This window comes from Tursiops truncatus, chromosome 3, assembly GCF_011762595.2.
Source record: "Tursiops truncatus isolate mTurTru1 chromosome 3, mTurTru1.mat.Y, whole genome shotgun sequence".
In the NCBI taxonomy this organism is placed as follows: Eukaryota; Metazoa; Chordata; class Mammalia; order Artiodactyla; family Delphinidae; genus Tursiops; species Tursiops truncatus.
The window spans coordinates 163500707-163515795 of NC_047036.1; the positions used below are offsets into that span (position 1 = coordinate 163500707).

Here is a 15089-nt window from a genome sequence, read left to right on the forward strand (position 1 = left end):
GGAGAGTGGGTTGTTGCTGGCGCTTATTGCGCGCATGCGCAGCTTCCACTCTCGATCTTCTTTTGGCGCCGCGAGCCAGTGAGAGTCCATGAGAAATTTCTCGGCGGCGCGGAACATGCGCGCCACTTCCGGCCGGGCTCCTAACAACGGGGGAGGCTAGTAACCAGGGAGGGGGGGATGGCGGAGCGGGCGCCGGAGCCCGAGGCGGAGGCGGAGGCTGAGGCGGGCGCGGGCGGGGAGGTGGCCGCCGAGGAGGGCGCGGCGGGCCGCAAGGCGCGGGGCCGCCCGCGGCTCACGGAGTCGGACCGGGCCCGGCGGCGGCTCGAGTCCCGGAAGAAGTACGACGTGCGGCGCGTGTACCTGGGCGAGGCGCACGGGCCCTGGGTGGACCTGCGGCGCCGCAGCGGCTGGAGCGACGCCAAGCTCGCCGCCTACCTCATCTCGCTGGAGCGCGGCCAACGTAGCAGCCGCCACGGGTGAGGGGGCCCGGCCCAACGGAGGGAGGGAGCGAGGGAGGAGACGCCCCCATCCCCCGCTGAGCCTGGTCCCGCCCCCTCCGCCCTCAGGGCCCCGCCCCTGGCACCTGTGAACCCCGCCCAGCGCCCCGACTGCCGGCCTGGGTCTCTGACTGCTGGTCCTGGGACGCGCCTGGCTCGCGGCCCCGCCTTCCTTCGCTCCGACTGCCCAATCCTAGGATACGCCCAGCCTCTCGACCCGCCTCCTGGGCGCTTGGCCCTGCCCCCTAGAGCTCTGGCTGCCCAATCCTGGTACGGGCCCCACCTCCAAGCATTCTAACGGCCCAGTCCCTGGAAGGGCGGCCCCGCCTCCTGAGCCCTGAGGGGCCCGAGGTCCCTGCTGGTCCCCGGCATGTCACATGCCTCATTCCCTAAAACTCCCACAATGTAGCCTGGGGCTGTGACTGGACACCCCGGGCCACCCAGCCCTACCCCTCATGAGGTTCCGGTGACCCACCTGGGACTGCGTGTGGCCCCATTCCCACACTGGAATGGGGCCACTGGGGAGGCCCCACACTCCCAGAGCACCCCTCACAATCCAGATCTCACTCCCCTAAATCTCTTGGCTCTTGGGGAACACCTCTGCCCAGGGAGACTCAGGTGAAGAGGAAACCCCGAGTTAGCTGCTCAGGTGGAGGGCAGAGGCCTTTGCATAATCTGAATCTCGAGAATGAGCAGTAATGGAAGGAATATTTCTCTTCTTGCCTTATAGGTTGATGTGATGATTAAATGAGTTAAAATACAGCAGAGGGCCTCAAACGGTGCCAGGCACATAGTGAGCAGTCCGGATATTAGCTGTCATGATGATGTTTGTTTCCTGTCACAAACAGTGCTGCAACAAAACCCTTGTTCTGCCCTGGTTTTCACTTGTATACATTCACATGTTTCTCTCAGGGGAGATTCTGAGGGCCAAGAATCAACCAGAACCTGTTGAATTGTACCCACCCCCTCCCCAGGGTGGCAGGCTGGTTTATATGCCCAAGAGCAGGGCAGGAAATGCTGGGAGCTTATAAAACTTCAAGCCAGAGTCCCAGCTATTGGAGTTTCTGATTCAGTTAGTCTGGGTGGAGTTGCAGACCCTGTATTTTTTTCTGAAGAGCTTCCAGGGAGACTTGATGTACAGCTGGAGTTGAGAACCACTGACCAGAGGGAGCCCCTGGAGGTTCCGAAGCTGAAAGTGGTATTTACAGAAGCTTGTCTGGCTGAGCTGGAGGTGTGTGGGAGCTGTGCAGGACCGGGGCAGGGGCACTGAGACAACCCAGGCAGTGTGTGGCAAAACCTGACCCCGGGGCACATGAGTAGTCAGGAAAATACACTAAGGGATATTTATTCCTTCAAACTGCATGGCAGTTCTGTGTGGGAGGCACTGTGGTTACCCCCACTTCACAGATGGGAAAACTGAGGCCCAGAGGGGACCAATCCTGCTTGAGGTCACATAGCCAGTCAGTAGCAGAGATAAGACTTGAACTTGGATCTGACTGACGCCAAGTCTGTCTCCACCACGATGTGGCATTCCCCGCACCCCAGCCGTGGTGAGGCTATGAATGGGTGGAGGTGGTCACGGGTGTTTGGATTTGGGTTTGGGTGAGGATCTAGGCAGCCAGCCTGGCCCCTTGGAGGGGAGGTGGAGCCTTGGGAGGCTCCCGGGATGGTACAAGGGGACATGGATTCCTGGGCAGAGGGCAGAGCCTGGGCAGGAGCCCCAAGGAGCTGTCCTGGGCTAGACATGGGGTGTTGGGGCTGAGGATTGCTATCAGGCTGGACAAGAGTCACTTAGGGTGGGCGGTGGAGCTGAGGAGAGACCCTGGACTGGTTGTCAGGACGTTGGTGGCAAGAGCGTGGCCCCAACCACAGCGAGGAGACCCGTGTTCCAGTGCCTGGCTCTGTGATAATACTGAGAATCATAATGGTCATCGTTACCATTTGCTGAGTGATTCTTAATTACCAGGCTCTTTACAATGCGTGACCCCACGCCAACCCCATGAGGAAGGTACTGTTTTGAGCCCACACTACACATGGGGAAACTGAGGCACAGGGAGGCAGGGTTACTCACCCAGGGTCACAGAGCCTGCTGCTGTGGTTTAGAAGAGGAAGAGCAGGGAAGCAGTCTGAGTCAGGTGGGCAGGTCCTGAAGCATGGTGGCAGGAAGGCAAAGGGAGGCCCTAGCAGGTCCAGGAGAGATGGCTCCAAAGCACCTGCCTGGAGCCTGTGCTGGGTCACAGCTGAGTGTGCCATGTAGGGTCAGGAACCTGCTTGGCAGATCTGGTGGCCATCCTGGTGTGGGAGGCCATGGGGGCCCCTGGCCTTAGGGTCTGGCCCTGCCCTGGGCTCCCCAAGGCCATGGCTCACTGGGACACACAGTCAGGGTATTGGGACCCAGGCAGAGCGGGGAAGGCCCTAGAGGTAGGCGGACATGATGGCGTGGCCTTTGGGCCTGAGCTGGCTGCAGGGTCAGGACCCTCATAGAGCAGGCAGTTAGGACCCAACCATCTCCCCAGGGCTCTGGGCCAGCCTCAGGACCAGGATCTGCAGGTCCTTGGAGGGGGTAGTCCAAAGTCAACTCCATGACTGTTCTACTGGGTAACAAATGACCACAGACTTAGTGGCTTTAAAACCCCACAGATTTATCATCTCACATTTCTGCAGGTCAGGAATCTGGCACATTTTAGCTGGCTCCTCAAGTCAGGGTCTCAGGAGGCTGAAATCAAGTTATCAGCACGCCACAACGTCACCTAGAAGCTCGCCCAGGGAAAGATCTGCTTCTAGACTTGTTCAGAGCATTGGCAGAATCCATTTCCTCCGGGCTATACGGCTGGGGTCCCTGCGGTCTTGTTGACCATCAGCTGGGACTGCTCTCAGCTCCACAAGGTCGTTCTCAGGTCCTGGTCCCTCACAGGCCCCCTCATGCTCTCAGCCCCCAGTCTCTGACTTCAGCAGGGCCCTTTTAAAGGCTCCCCTGATTAGGTCAGGCTCCCCGAATAAGCTCTCTCTTGATAATCCACTCCCCAGCCACGGGATCCTGGGCAGGCGGCTTTACCCTCAGGGCCTCAGTTTCCCACTCCGTGAGGTGGTTGATGACAGTAGACCCCTGCCAGGGCTGCTGTTGGTGCAGGAGAGCCCAAGTGAAGGGGCAGGGGAAGTAGACCTGGCCCAGGAAGCGGAAGCCCACATTCTACCCCAGCAGGATTGGCATGTCATCATCCATCAGGCCCCAAGCTCACTCCCCGCTGCCCCCTCTCTCTGTTACAGGAAGCCTTGGGAGCAAGTCCCCAAAAAGCCAAAGCGGAAGAAAAGTAAGTGGCGCTGCAACCAGGGTGGAGGTGGCGTTGGGAGTAAGTTGCTTTGTGGTTGGTTCCCTCCCTCCCTCAGGGACTGCTTGTGGAGGGTCCGCGTGTGCCAGGAGCCGTGCAGTCCGGGACAGACCCAGCCTTGCCCTCCCAGAGCCCGCAGTCTCATAGGAAAGACAGGGGACAGGCTGAGCAGGGCTGTGGTGGGGAAGTAGAGGCACGGGGGGGCCCAGAGGAGGGGTCTGACCCAGCCTGGGTCGGGGGTGGGGATGGGATAGGAAGGGTTGGAGGGGCCCCGAACCTGTGCTGTGCCCACCGGGGGTGCTCTCATCATCCCCATCTGACACAGAAAGGCTGAGTCACTGCCCCAGGCTGCACAGCCAGAAAGTGGCCGGGCCAAACTGCAAACCCAGGACCACGTGTCTCCCGAGGGGTCCCCTTTGCTCCTCTGCTCTCCTGCCCGGTGCGTGGGAGTCAGCCGGGGAAGAGCCAGGCAGAGCAGAGGGAGCAGCTTGTGCCCAGGCCTAAAGGGCGTGTGCTGTGCCAGGCTCAAGGGGAGCCGGGCGAGGGCAGTCGGAGCAGAGGCTGGAGTGCGTACTCCCACCCCCTGAGCACGGCCCCTGAGCCCTGGGCTGTGGGTCCCAGGCCATGTCCAGCAGGGTGAGGGCTGGTGGTCCAGGGACGGCCGTCTGATGGCAGTGAGGCCCTCTACTTATCACGGTGCTCAGAGGCAGAAGCCGAGCTAAGACTGAGACCCCCAGGCCGAGAGGTGTGTCCTTGGTCCCCCCGGCCCCGTCATCTCCCAGCCCAGAAGGTCAGGGGCACACCTTCAGAGCTGAGTGAAGGGCGAGGGGCAAGGCAGGTGTCTAGAGGAAGAGGGCACAGCCCTTGCAGAGGTCCTGAGGCAGGGCCATACTTGCCTAGTTTAGGAACAGGGAGGAGACCCTGAGGCTCGAGTGGAGTGATCCAGGACAGCAGCAGCAGGAGGTGACAGGGCAGAACACACAGGGCCTGGTGAACCTCAGGGAGGACTTTGGCTCTTACCCCCATTGAGGTGGGAGCCCTGGTGGATTTTTTCTTTTGGCTGCATTGGGTCTTCATTGCTGCGTGCGGGCTTTCTCTAGTTGCGGCGAGCGGGGGCTACTCTTCCTTGCGGTGCACGGGCTTCTCATTGCAGTATCTTCTCTTGTTGCAGAGCAACAGGCTCTAGGCGCACGGCTTCAGTAGTTGTGGTGCACAGGCTCAGTATTTGTGGCTCGTGGGCTTAGTTGCTCCACGGCACGTGGGATCTTCCCGGACCAGGGCTCGAACCCCTGTCCCCCGCATTGGCAGGCAGAGTCTTAACCACTGCGCCACCAGGGAAGTCTGCCCTGGTGGATTTTGAGTAGAGAAGGGATGTGGCCCTGACTCAAGTGTTCAGAGACGCCCTCTGTCAGCTGCCGCGGGCAAGGGTGAGAGCTGGGAGACTAGGGCAGAGGGACTGAGCTGGTGCAGGCGGGAGACGCTGAGTTGATGAGGACGATTATAACTGTAACTAACAGCTGACAGTCGTTGCGTGAGCACCTGCCATACACCAGGCTTTATTATGTATATGACTTGACTCAAACAATGAGGACATTCCCTGCCAGTCTCTGTTGTCTCCGGGGCAGGTCTCACATCTCTGAGCCTCAGTTTCCTCATCTGTAAACTGGGGACAGGCCTGGATAATACTCAGGAGGGTGTCTCAACCCCCAGAGCTATAAGACCCATGTGGTTCTGGGGGCCGTGCTGCCCAGAGAGGGTGGTAGGGGTGAGCCGTGCCCCTCATGCCTGCCCGTGCCCCACGTGCGCAGGGCGGCGACGCAACGTAAACTGCCTGAAGAACGTGGTGATCTGGTACGAGGACCACAAGCACCGCTGCCCCTACGAGCCACACCTCGCCGAGCTGGACCCCACCTTTGGCCTGTACACCACGGCTGTGTGGCAGTGCGAGGCTGGGCACCGCTACTTCCAAGACCTGCACTCGCCCCTGAAGCCGCTCAGCGACTCAGACCCTGAGAGTGACAAAGGTGGGTCTGCGAGGGGAGGGCTCACGGTGGCCTCCAGTGTTTGGGGCTCTACAGCCCCTCATGGGCCCTGCCAGCCTCAGGCCAGCATCGCGGACCTCACAGCAGCTGACATGGCCCTGGCTCTGGATGGCCTTGCAGTCTTTGAGCCCTTGCAGAGCCCAAGAGCTGGTCCCCATTTTGCGGAGGGACAGCCAAGGTGCGGCGCAGTTTGCTCATCTGGGCCTGAGGTCAGTCGCAGGCAGGGCTGAGGTCCAGGAACCTGGCTCAGCGGCTGGAGGGACAGGCAGGTGCTGGGCCTCTCCTGGCCTCTTTGTTCTCCTTTACATCCTCCGGCTCTCTCTCAGGCTCTGCACTGTCTCTCGCAGCCTCACCCTATTTCCCGCCCTCCAGCCTGTTCTCCTCTTTACACCCCGTTCTCTGCTCTTGAGCTTTCTCTTGTTCCTGATCCTCCCCTTTCACCTTTCTGTGTTTCATCCTCTCTCTCTCTCTCTCTCTCTCTCTCTCTCTCTCTCTCTCGCATCTCCTTTCGTTTTCTCTCTTCTTCCCACTGTCTCTCCTCCATCTCACTCTCTCACTCCCATTTTCATCCCTTTCTCTCTCCTCCACACCACGGCCCCACCGTCCCCATCTCTCACTGCCCAGCCCCTCCCCTGCCATCCCACATTGGTCACACACACATGTGAGCTGGAGTCCTTCTCAGGACTGGGAGGGACTCATTTATGAAGGTCCAATTGGCCCTGGTAGGGGAGCAGAGGAGATGCCATGGGTGGTGAGGGGCTGCCCGCCTGCCTCGGGGGCTTGGCATCAGGGGGAGCATGGGGCCCTCTGCCAGGCACCCTGCCGGAGCTGAGGGTGGGGTCAGTTACCAGGGCTGAGCCCGCGCTGGCAGGCATCTCTGAGCAGGTGGCATCCCAGCTGGCCGAGGGGAAGCCGTGGGCGAGAGGTGTTCCAGGTGGGCACCCCAGCCAACGGCTGTCCCGTTGTGTGTCAGCCAGGCTCCCAGTGTGCAGCCAGCCCCTCAGCCGTCTTGTCCTCCCGACTCCAGGCCCTGCCCCAAACCACCCTGAATCCTCCGCAGCCTGATGACAGCCCTGTCATTAGCGGTCGAGGAAACCGAGGCCCTGGGAGTAATGTGACTGGCCCATCTGGCACTGGGTCTGGCCGGGATGGGGGTGGCACCCAGAGGAGTCCCCTGACAGCCCAACCCAACTCTGATACCAGTGCCCTCTGGATCTGGGCTCTCAGGAATGAATGCTGGAATCGATTAGCCAGATCTTCTGTGAGGGAGTGGCTGTGTCCCTGTCCCAGCCTGGTCCCTCCGCAGCACCCTTATCAGTTCTCTGCCGAGGGCGGCCCTGCCACCTCGCACTCAGTAAGAAGACCTCGCAGCAGGACTGTGGGAGGCCGGTGGGTGCCCTGCCAATTCTGTCATTAATGTCGTTATCAACTGGCAAGAAGTCCAACGTCGGCTTAACAGCCGGACATTGTAATTGGGGATCCAGGCACAGGCCCTGGCCGTGCCCCCAACTCACTAGGCAACTGCCCCTCCTTCATAGCGGAGCCACGGGGCTCAATCCACCCTGCAGATTACAGGGTGTTAGAAGGAGGGGCGATCCCCCTACCCTGCCCCTGCTGCTGCCCCAGGGCTGAGTCAGGGATGGGGTGTTAGGATAATAACGATAATGGGAAACACTGATAGGGTGCTTACTGTAAGTTCTGCTGTCCTAGTTACTCATTAAATACCCCAAACAGCCCCTGAGTAGGTACCAAGTTATCCCCAGGCCCAGAGAGGTTATAAGGCATCCCCCCCTTCACACAGCTGGAGGAGTGGGCACCAGGATCCCGTCCCGGCAGTCAGCCTGCACTCTCCATGTGACCTTCTGGGAGTGTAGAACACGTAGTACCCAGACAGCACACCCAAACTGTGTCACGAGTGTGTGTAACTTAAGGGGCAGGCATTCATTTTTCCTGTCCCCAGTTTCTCCCTGCTTGCAGACATTAGCACCAAACACCTGGGTAAGATGCCAGCCCTCTTGGCCTTCATCACAGCCTTGGTCATGGGTTCATTCATTTTTATAAACGTGCACTCAATGTGTACCAAGCAGCACTGTGTACCTGGGCACTGGGGCCTGTGCACAGGGACCCCCATCCTTGTGGAGTTTACGGTATAAAGGGGAAGCAGACAGTAAACAAGATAAACAAGTAAAATCTAGAGTGCAGTGGAAGGCGGTAAGTATTGGGGGGAAAATAAAGGAGAGAAAAGGGTGCTATTTGAGACCAAGTGGTCAGAGGCCTCCCTGAAAAAATACCATTTGAGGAAGGGTCTGATGGAGGTGAAGGAGGGAGCCCACGCAGGTGTCTGAGAAAAGAGGGTTCAGGCAGAGAGAGTGGCGAGTGCAGAGGCCCTGAGGCAGAAACCTGCCTAGTGTCCCTGGGCACAGAAGGGAGGTCAGTGGGGCTGGAGAGGAGGTGACAGGGGCACATGTTCAGGCTGTGTGGCCATGGTGAGGGCTTTGGCTGCTATGCCAAGTGAGTTGGGAAGGGCGTTAACTGAGGTAAGACCAGCTGCCGAGATAGACGCACCCCAGCTCCTGTGACCCAACACAGCTCACTTCCCCCCGCATTCCGGTGAGACTCAGCTGTATTGCACACCTAATGGCAAAGGATGCTGGGACATGTAGTCCACCAGGTGTCAGGAGGAAGAGACGGGTTTGGTGAGCAGCTGGCCTATCTCTTCCACAGGAAGTGATGAGCAGATTCTCAGTCAAAGAGGGACGTGACCTGAGCAGGTGTTCACAGGCTCCCCCTGGCCAGTGAGGGGAGGACAGACTTGGGGGTGGGCAAGGATGGGAGCGGGGGCACCCAGAAGAAGGAACTGCATGGTCCTGGCAGCGGGCTGGCGGGGCCATGACCAGGGTGTGCGGGGGAGGTAGGAGAAGCCGTCAGCCTGGGGATGTATTTTGGAAGCAGCGCCAACAGGTTTTGCTGACAGATTGGAAGTGGGTGTGAGAGAAAGGGAGAAGTCAAGGAGAGCCCCAGGACTTTGGCCTGAGCAACTGGAAGGGCAGAGCTGCCGCCCGCTGAGACGGGGGTGTCTGTGAGCCATGCAGCCTTTCTCTGAGGGAAGATTTGGAGCCTAGAGTCTGAGATGCCTGTAAGACCCCTCAGAGGGAGCAGTGGGGCGTGATGGACTGCAGCTCCGCGGGAGGTCCAGGCGAGAACTGTCCACTGGAGACACTGGGGTATGGGTGGTGACGGTATAATAAAAATAGATGCAGGCAGACCTAGGCGATATTGCAGGTTTGATTCCAGACCACCACAATAAAGTGAATATCGAAATAAAAGGAGTCTCACGAACTTTTTCGTTTCCCAATGCATATAAAAGTTATGTTTACACTATACTGTGGTCTATTAAGTGTGCAATAGCATTGTGGGGAAAAAAAAGGTACATTCCTTAATTTAAAAATACTTTGTTGCTGGGGACTTCCCTGGCTGTCCAGTGGTTAGGACTCTGCATTCCCACTGCAGGGGGCACGGGTTCAATCCCTGGTCGGGGAACTAAGATCCTGCCTGCTGAGTATGCTGCTCGGCCAATGATAGATAGATAGATAGATAGATAATAAAATTTTTAAAAATACTTTATTGCTAAAAAAATTCCACCATCATCTGAGCCTTCAGTGAGTGGCAATCCTTTTGCAATAGTAACATCAAAGATCATTGATCACAGGTCACCATAACAAATATAATAATAATGAAAAAGTTTCAACGGTTACCAAAACGTGACCCAGAGTGATCAAATGCTGTTGGAAGAATGGTGCCAATAGACTTGCCCGAGGCAGGGTTGCCACAGACCTTCAGTTTGTAAACAGTGTTTGTAATGAGCCCCTTTCGCAAGAGGCCCCTTGGGAACACACCTGAGTCTAATGAAGTGACTCAGGTAGGGGCCCCTAGAGAGCTTTACGATGGGGGCTGGTCCCCAGAAAGGCCAAACCCAGGGTTAGAGGGTGGCAGCTCTCAGCCCCACCCCCAGCCCCCAGGAGCAGATGGGGGCTAGAAACTGGGTTATAAAAACTCTTTTATTTATTTTTTATTTTTATTTTTTTGGCCACGCCATGTGGCATGCAGGATCTTAGTTCCCCGACCAGGGATCGAACCCGTGCCCCCTGTTTTGGGAGCATGGAGTCTTAACCACTGGACCGCCAGGGAAGTCCCTATAAAAACTCTTAAACAGTGATCCGAGAGCTTCCAGGTCGGTGGACACGTTGAGGCGCTGGGAGATTTACATGTCTGTAGAGAGCATGGCAGCTCCGTGGCAACCCCCAACCTCCCCCCGCCCCCCTACCGATTACCTTCCCTTGTATATCTGTTCATCCGGCCATTGCTGAGTTGTATCCTTTATAATAAAACTGTGATCAGAAGTAGAGCACTTTCTTGAGTTCTGTGAGTTGTTCTAGCAAATTACCAAAGCTGAGGAGGGCGCTGTGGGAACCTCTGCTTTATAGCCGGAAGTATGGGTGACCCGGGACTTGTGACTGAAATCTGAAGTGGGGGCAGCCTTGTGGGACTGAGCTCTTTAACCCTCAGGGTCTGACACTGTCTCCAGACAGATAGTGTCAGAACTGAATCGAATTGTTGGACACCCAGCTGGTGTCAAGGATGAGGGTGGTATGAGCCTGGTGGATACCCTGGGATGAGTGGAGCGCTGAGGAGAGGCCCCAGTGAGAGCCTCCCAGGCCCATAAGAACAGAAGAGGCTGAGCAGGGGCCACCAGGGAGGAGCCAGGAACCTGAGTGTGGGTCTGGAGGCTGAGTCAGGAGAGCATCTCAAGGAGTAGGGCCGGCTGTGGAGGATATGGACCGAGCTGACCGCTCTTATGGGGGTAGGGGAGTCACAGTGCTCAGCCCCCGGGGAGCCTTCAAGCAATACCAGCTGCTGCCGCCACTGTCGTAACTGTCCCCTCTCCTCTGTCACCACAGTGGGCAATGGCCTGGTGGCCGGCAGCTCTGACTCGTCCAGCTCCAGCTCCGGCTCCGAGGAGCCCCCTGAGGGCCAGCAGGCCAAGGCGACAGTGGCGATGGCGGCAGTTACCCCCACCAGCCCAGCGGGCAGCAGCGGGCTCATCACACAGGAGGGCATGCACATCCCCTTCGATGTCCACCACGTGGAGAGCCTGGCTGAGCAGGGCACCCCACTGTGCCCCAACCCGGCCAGCAGCGGGCCCGAAGCCCTGGAGACAGTGGTGTGCGTGCCGGTGCCCGTGCAAGTGGGCCCGGGCCCTAGCACCCTCTTTGAGAACATGCCCCAGGAGGCACTGGGTGAGGTGGTGGCCAGCTGTCCCATGCCAGGCATGGTGCCCGGTTCACAGGTGATCATCATTGCCGGCCCTGGCTACGATGCCCTCACAGCCGAGGGCATCCACCTCAACGTGGCAGCAGGCAACGGTGCCCCCGGAGGGGGCCTGGGTGATGAGGTGCCCTGCGCAATGATGGAGGGTGTGGCCGCCTACACCCAGACAGAGCCAGAGGGCAGCCAGCCCAGCACCGTGGAACCTGACGCCATGACAGGCATTGAGACCAAGAAAGGTCTGGGGGGCCGTGCCAGTCTGGGAGGTTGGGGGGGCCATGATGGGACCTGGGAAGGGGAGGGCGAGTAATGGCCCCAGAGGAAGCTCCTCAGCAGCCTTAGTCCCCACGGACACTCACCCTGTGTCCACCCCCGTAGAGAAGGAGGACCTGCACGTGCTCAAGAAGGAAAAGGAGGAGCCGGTGGCCCCAGAACTGGCAGAGCTGGCTGCGACGGTGCCTGAGAGCGCAGAGCCCGAGGCAGAGGCGGACGGGGAGGAGCTGGACGGCAGCGACATGTCAGCCATCATCTATGAGATCCCCAAGGAGCCCGAGAAGTGGGTGCTGGGGCAGGCGGGGGAGAGGAGGGACGAGGAGCGGCCCTCGGGCCCGCAGCCCTCCTGGTGTCAGAGCCCCGACGCCATGGGCCCTTCCCCTCCAGGAGGCGGCGAAGCAAGCGATCGCGGGTGATGGACGCCGATGGCCTGCTTGAGATGTTCCACTGCCCTTACGAGGGCTGCAGCCAGGTCTACGTGGCCCTCAGCAGCTTCCAGGTGAGGCCGCCATCCAAGTGGGCTGGGTGGGACTGCTTCTGTGTCGGGCTGCCTGCGCGCTGGGTCTGGGCAGTGCGGCTCGTGGAGGGCCCCACCCGGCCCCTCCAGGTGCCACTGGCCTGCCTGCCGTGCACCCACCCAGCCCCAGGTGATCTCAGCCTCAGCCACAGAGAGGCAGCCGTCACCTCTGTGCCCTCCCCTCCTGCTCTCCAGCCCCAGCCATCCTGCCTCCTCAACCAGCCACAGCCTCTCTCTGCACACCCCGGGGGCCTGCCTGGTCCTGGTGGCTCCCCACAGACTACCCCTCTTCCAGCCGCCTGAACTCTTCCTGCCTTTGCCCAGGCCACCCTGTCAGCTCACGATGCTTCCTCTCCAAGCTCAACTGAGGACGCCCCTCCGCCAGGAAGCCCACCCTAGTCCCCCCAGCCCCGGGTCACTGCACTACCAGGACATACCTGCTGTTTGCCCTCTGAGGTCTGGACAGGGTGCCCTGAGAGCAGAGACAGGATCCCGTCACATGCCCACTCCTGGCGCAGGATGTGGCACCAGGAGAACTTTGGATTTGCCAAGTCATGTTTTCATTAAGCACGTGTTGAGCACCTACCGGGTGCCAGGCCTGGTGCTGGGCGCTGGAGCAGTTGTGCTAGTGAGTTAAAGAATGAAAGAACAAAAGAATGAATGACTCGGGGGCTGCCTGCTCCAGGCGCTAGGGGCAGCTTAGCACTATGCAAAGTGCCGCTGTGGGGCTGACAGCCCTGGACTCCGGTCCTAGCCCTGCCACTGCCCACCTGTGAGACACGGGCCAAACCACTAAGCCTCCAGAGCCTTAGTTTCCCCATCCACAAACTGGGCTCATGGCTGATCCCCTTCCCATGGTTCTGACAAGGCTGACTGATGCCCCAGCCCAGAGCCTGGCTGGAGTAGGTGCTCAGTAAGCTGCTCTTTGATCCCAGTTGTGCCCCTGGCCCCCGGCTCGGATCTGGGAGTCCCTGCTCAAGGGCAAGGGCACCCCTCTTCCTCTTCCTCTTCCAGGGAGGCCAGCCCTAGCTGGCCCTCATCTGTCCCCACCCTGGAGAGCTCCAGAGGCGGGCCCATGGCACCCGCAGCCCCACTCCTGCCCCTCTTGCCCCCAGAACCACGTCAACCTTGTGCATCGGAAAGGGAAGACCAAGGTGTGCCCTCACCCCGGCTGCGGCAAGAAGTTCTATTTATCCAACCACCTTCGGCGGCACATGATCATCCACTCAGGTCAGGCCAGGGAGGGGCTGGCAGCTTGAGCCAAAGGCACGGGGGCCTGGGCCTGGGAGCTGGGGCCGGGGCTGGGGCAGGCAGGCTGAAACCCAGACACGGACTGCCCCTCTCTGAGCCTCCTCTGTGTCCACCACAAGGGCTGGTGTGAGACGGTGGAAGTAAAGTGCTTGACTTAGGGCCCGCTGGGCACCTCCCAAGTAGTCAGTAAGCTGTCACTACACGGGTCACAGGGACATCTGCTATTCTAAGGCATGTGGAGCTGGGCAGGGGTTGGCTATCTCTTCCCCAACTTGGCCCTTGGCCTCCCCACTTCCATGAGCAATTCTCACGTGGGACTCAGTTCCAGGACTGAGGGGGGACAGTGAACCACCCCAGGTGGGCAGGGTGGGGAAGTGAACTTGGGCCAGGATTTCTGTTCCGTCTGCTCCAGGCGCCTCCTTAACCCAGGACACGGGGTGCGGGCCTCATGGGGAGCACTGGTGCCTATACCCAGCAGGAGGGCACGGCTTCAGGTTTTTCGAGAGGCTGGAACTTTGGATTTTTATGTGAGATCGCCCCAATATGTGAAACATTAGAGTCAAATTGAGCCCCACTTTAACTTGGCAGTTTGCACCCTGTGTACCTCGGGAATCCGAGTACGCATTCCTGCTCTGCCCAGTCGCGTTCCTGGGCAGCCTGCGAGCCTCATGCGGGGCCGTAGCTGTCCTTTGTTCTAGCTGCCTTAGCTATTATAGTCGGTATTCGCGCCCAGAGGATGTGGGCTTTCGTCTGCCTGCGCCCAGAGGCCTTGCGCACTACTGGGTCTCGGCAATGCCGCAGTGACCCCACAAACCCCTCTCTCGACGGCGGCCTGCTCAGCCCCGCGTCTCCCCCAGGTGTCCGTGAATTCACCTGTGAAACCTGCGGCAAGTCCTTTAAGAGGAAAAACCACCTGGAGGTGCACCGGCGCACGCACACAGGCGAGACGCCTCTGCAGTGAGTGACGGGCTTCCCGCGAGGGGCTGGGAGGGCATCTGGGCCTGGACTCTCACAGGGCAGCTCCCAAGGGCGGGCGACGTCCCCAGTGTTGCATCTGTGGGGTTTTCAGAGTGCTCCCACCCCAGATGGTGCCCCGCCCCTTCCAGTGGTCTGCCCAGCCTTAGTGGTTGTGTCCCGCCCCCGAGGCGGCCCCTCCCCGGTGCTGCTCCCTTTTGCCCCGCCCTCTCTGACCCCGCACCCCCGGTGCCTCCCGCGTGCTCCCCTGCAGGTGCGAGATCTGTGGCTACCAGTGCCGACAGCGTGCGTCGCTCAACTGGCACATGAAGAAGCACACGGCCGAGGTGCAGTACAACTTCACGTGCGAGCGCTGCGGGAAGCGCTTCGAGAAGCTGGACAGCGTCAAGTTCCACACGCTCAAAAGCCACCCGGACCACAAGCCCGCCTGATCCACCCAACCACTAAACGCCCCTATTTATTCATCCCATCGGACACCATGACCGAGTCTGCCGGGGCCGGGACAGCCGCGGCCAGCCGCCAGGACCTCGGGCCAGAAGGAGGCGCCTCTGCCCTGCTCCAGGGCTGGGCCCTCAGGGCAGGTCCCCCCGACCCCGCCCGAGTTTTGGAGCTGGCACCTGGGGCTGCACTGCTGGGACTGTGTCAAGAGAGCAGAACGAGATTAAAGAGCGAGAAAGGAGCTGCTCTTCCCCTAGGCCTGGATGATTGGGGGAAGGTGGGCCCCTCTCTGTCTCCAACCTGGTTCCTTCCCGAGCAAGACGGGGGCAGGGGCAGATGCCCCTACACACCAGACAGCGCTCCTGCCCTTTCCAGTCAATCTCCGCTCTGCCTCGGCTACCTGGGCCTGGCAACCCTAAACACCCCCTCCTTTGACAGGGTT

At 59.8% G+C, this 15089-nt stretch overlaps 1 protein-coding gene across 5 annotated transcripts; it reads left to right on the plus strand.

The window, feature by feature from the left end:
- The first annotated feature begins 177 nt into the window (after window positions 1-177).
- ZNF653 (zinc finger protein 653) lies at window positions 178-14775 on the plus strand. 5 transcript variants are annotated; one of them, XM_033854221.2, is made up of 9 exons: window positions 178-476; window positions 3765-3808; window positions 5635-5850; window positions 10827-11432; window positions 11572-11749; window positions 11854-11965; window positions 13099-13213; window positions 14075-14191; window positions 14463-14775. In XM_033854221.2, exons 1-9 carry the CDS (start codon window positions 178-180, stop codon window positions 14516-14518), a joined length of 1743 nt encoding a protein of 580 aa, XP_033710112.1. In that variant the 3' UTR covers window positions 14519-14775. The 5 variants fall into 5 exon arrangements, with proteins under 5 accessions (XP_033710112.1, XP_033710111.1, XP_073659325.1 ...); XM_033854220.2 differs by having other exon boundaries at window positions 14092-14191; XM_073803224.1 differs by lacking the exon at window positions 5635-5850 and having other exon boundaries at window positions 14092-14191.
- The last annotated feature ends 314 nt before the right edge of the window (window positions 14776-15089 follow it).

Coding starts and splice junctions, on each gene's coding strand:
- ZNF653 (XM_033854220.2), top strand. CDS start 178: ATGGCGGAGCGGGCGCCGGAGCCCGAGGCGGAGGCGGAGGCTGAGGCG. Junction 11,433..11,571: donor AGGCATTGAGACCAAGAAAG/GTCTGGGGGGCC, acceptor CCACCCCCGTAG/AGAAGGAGGACCTGCACGTG. Junction 11,966..13,098: donor TGGCCCTCAGCAGCTTCCAG/GTGAGGCCGCCA, acceptor TCTTGCCCCCAG/AACCACGTCAACCTTGTGCA.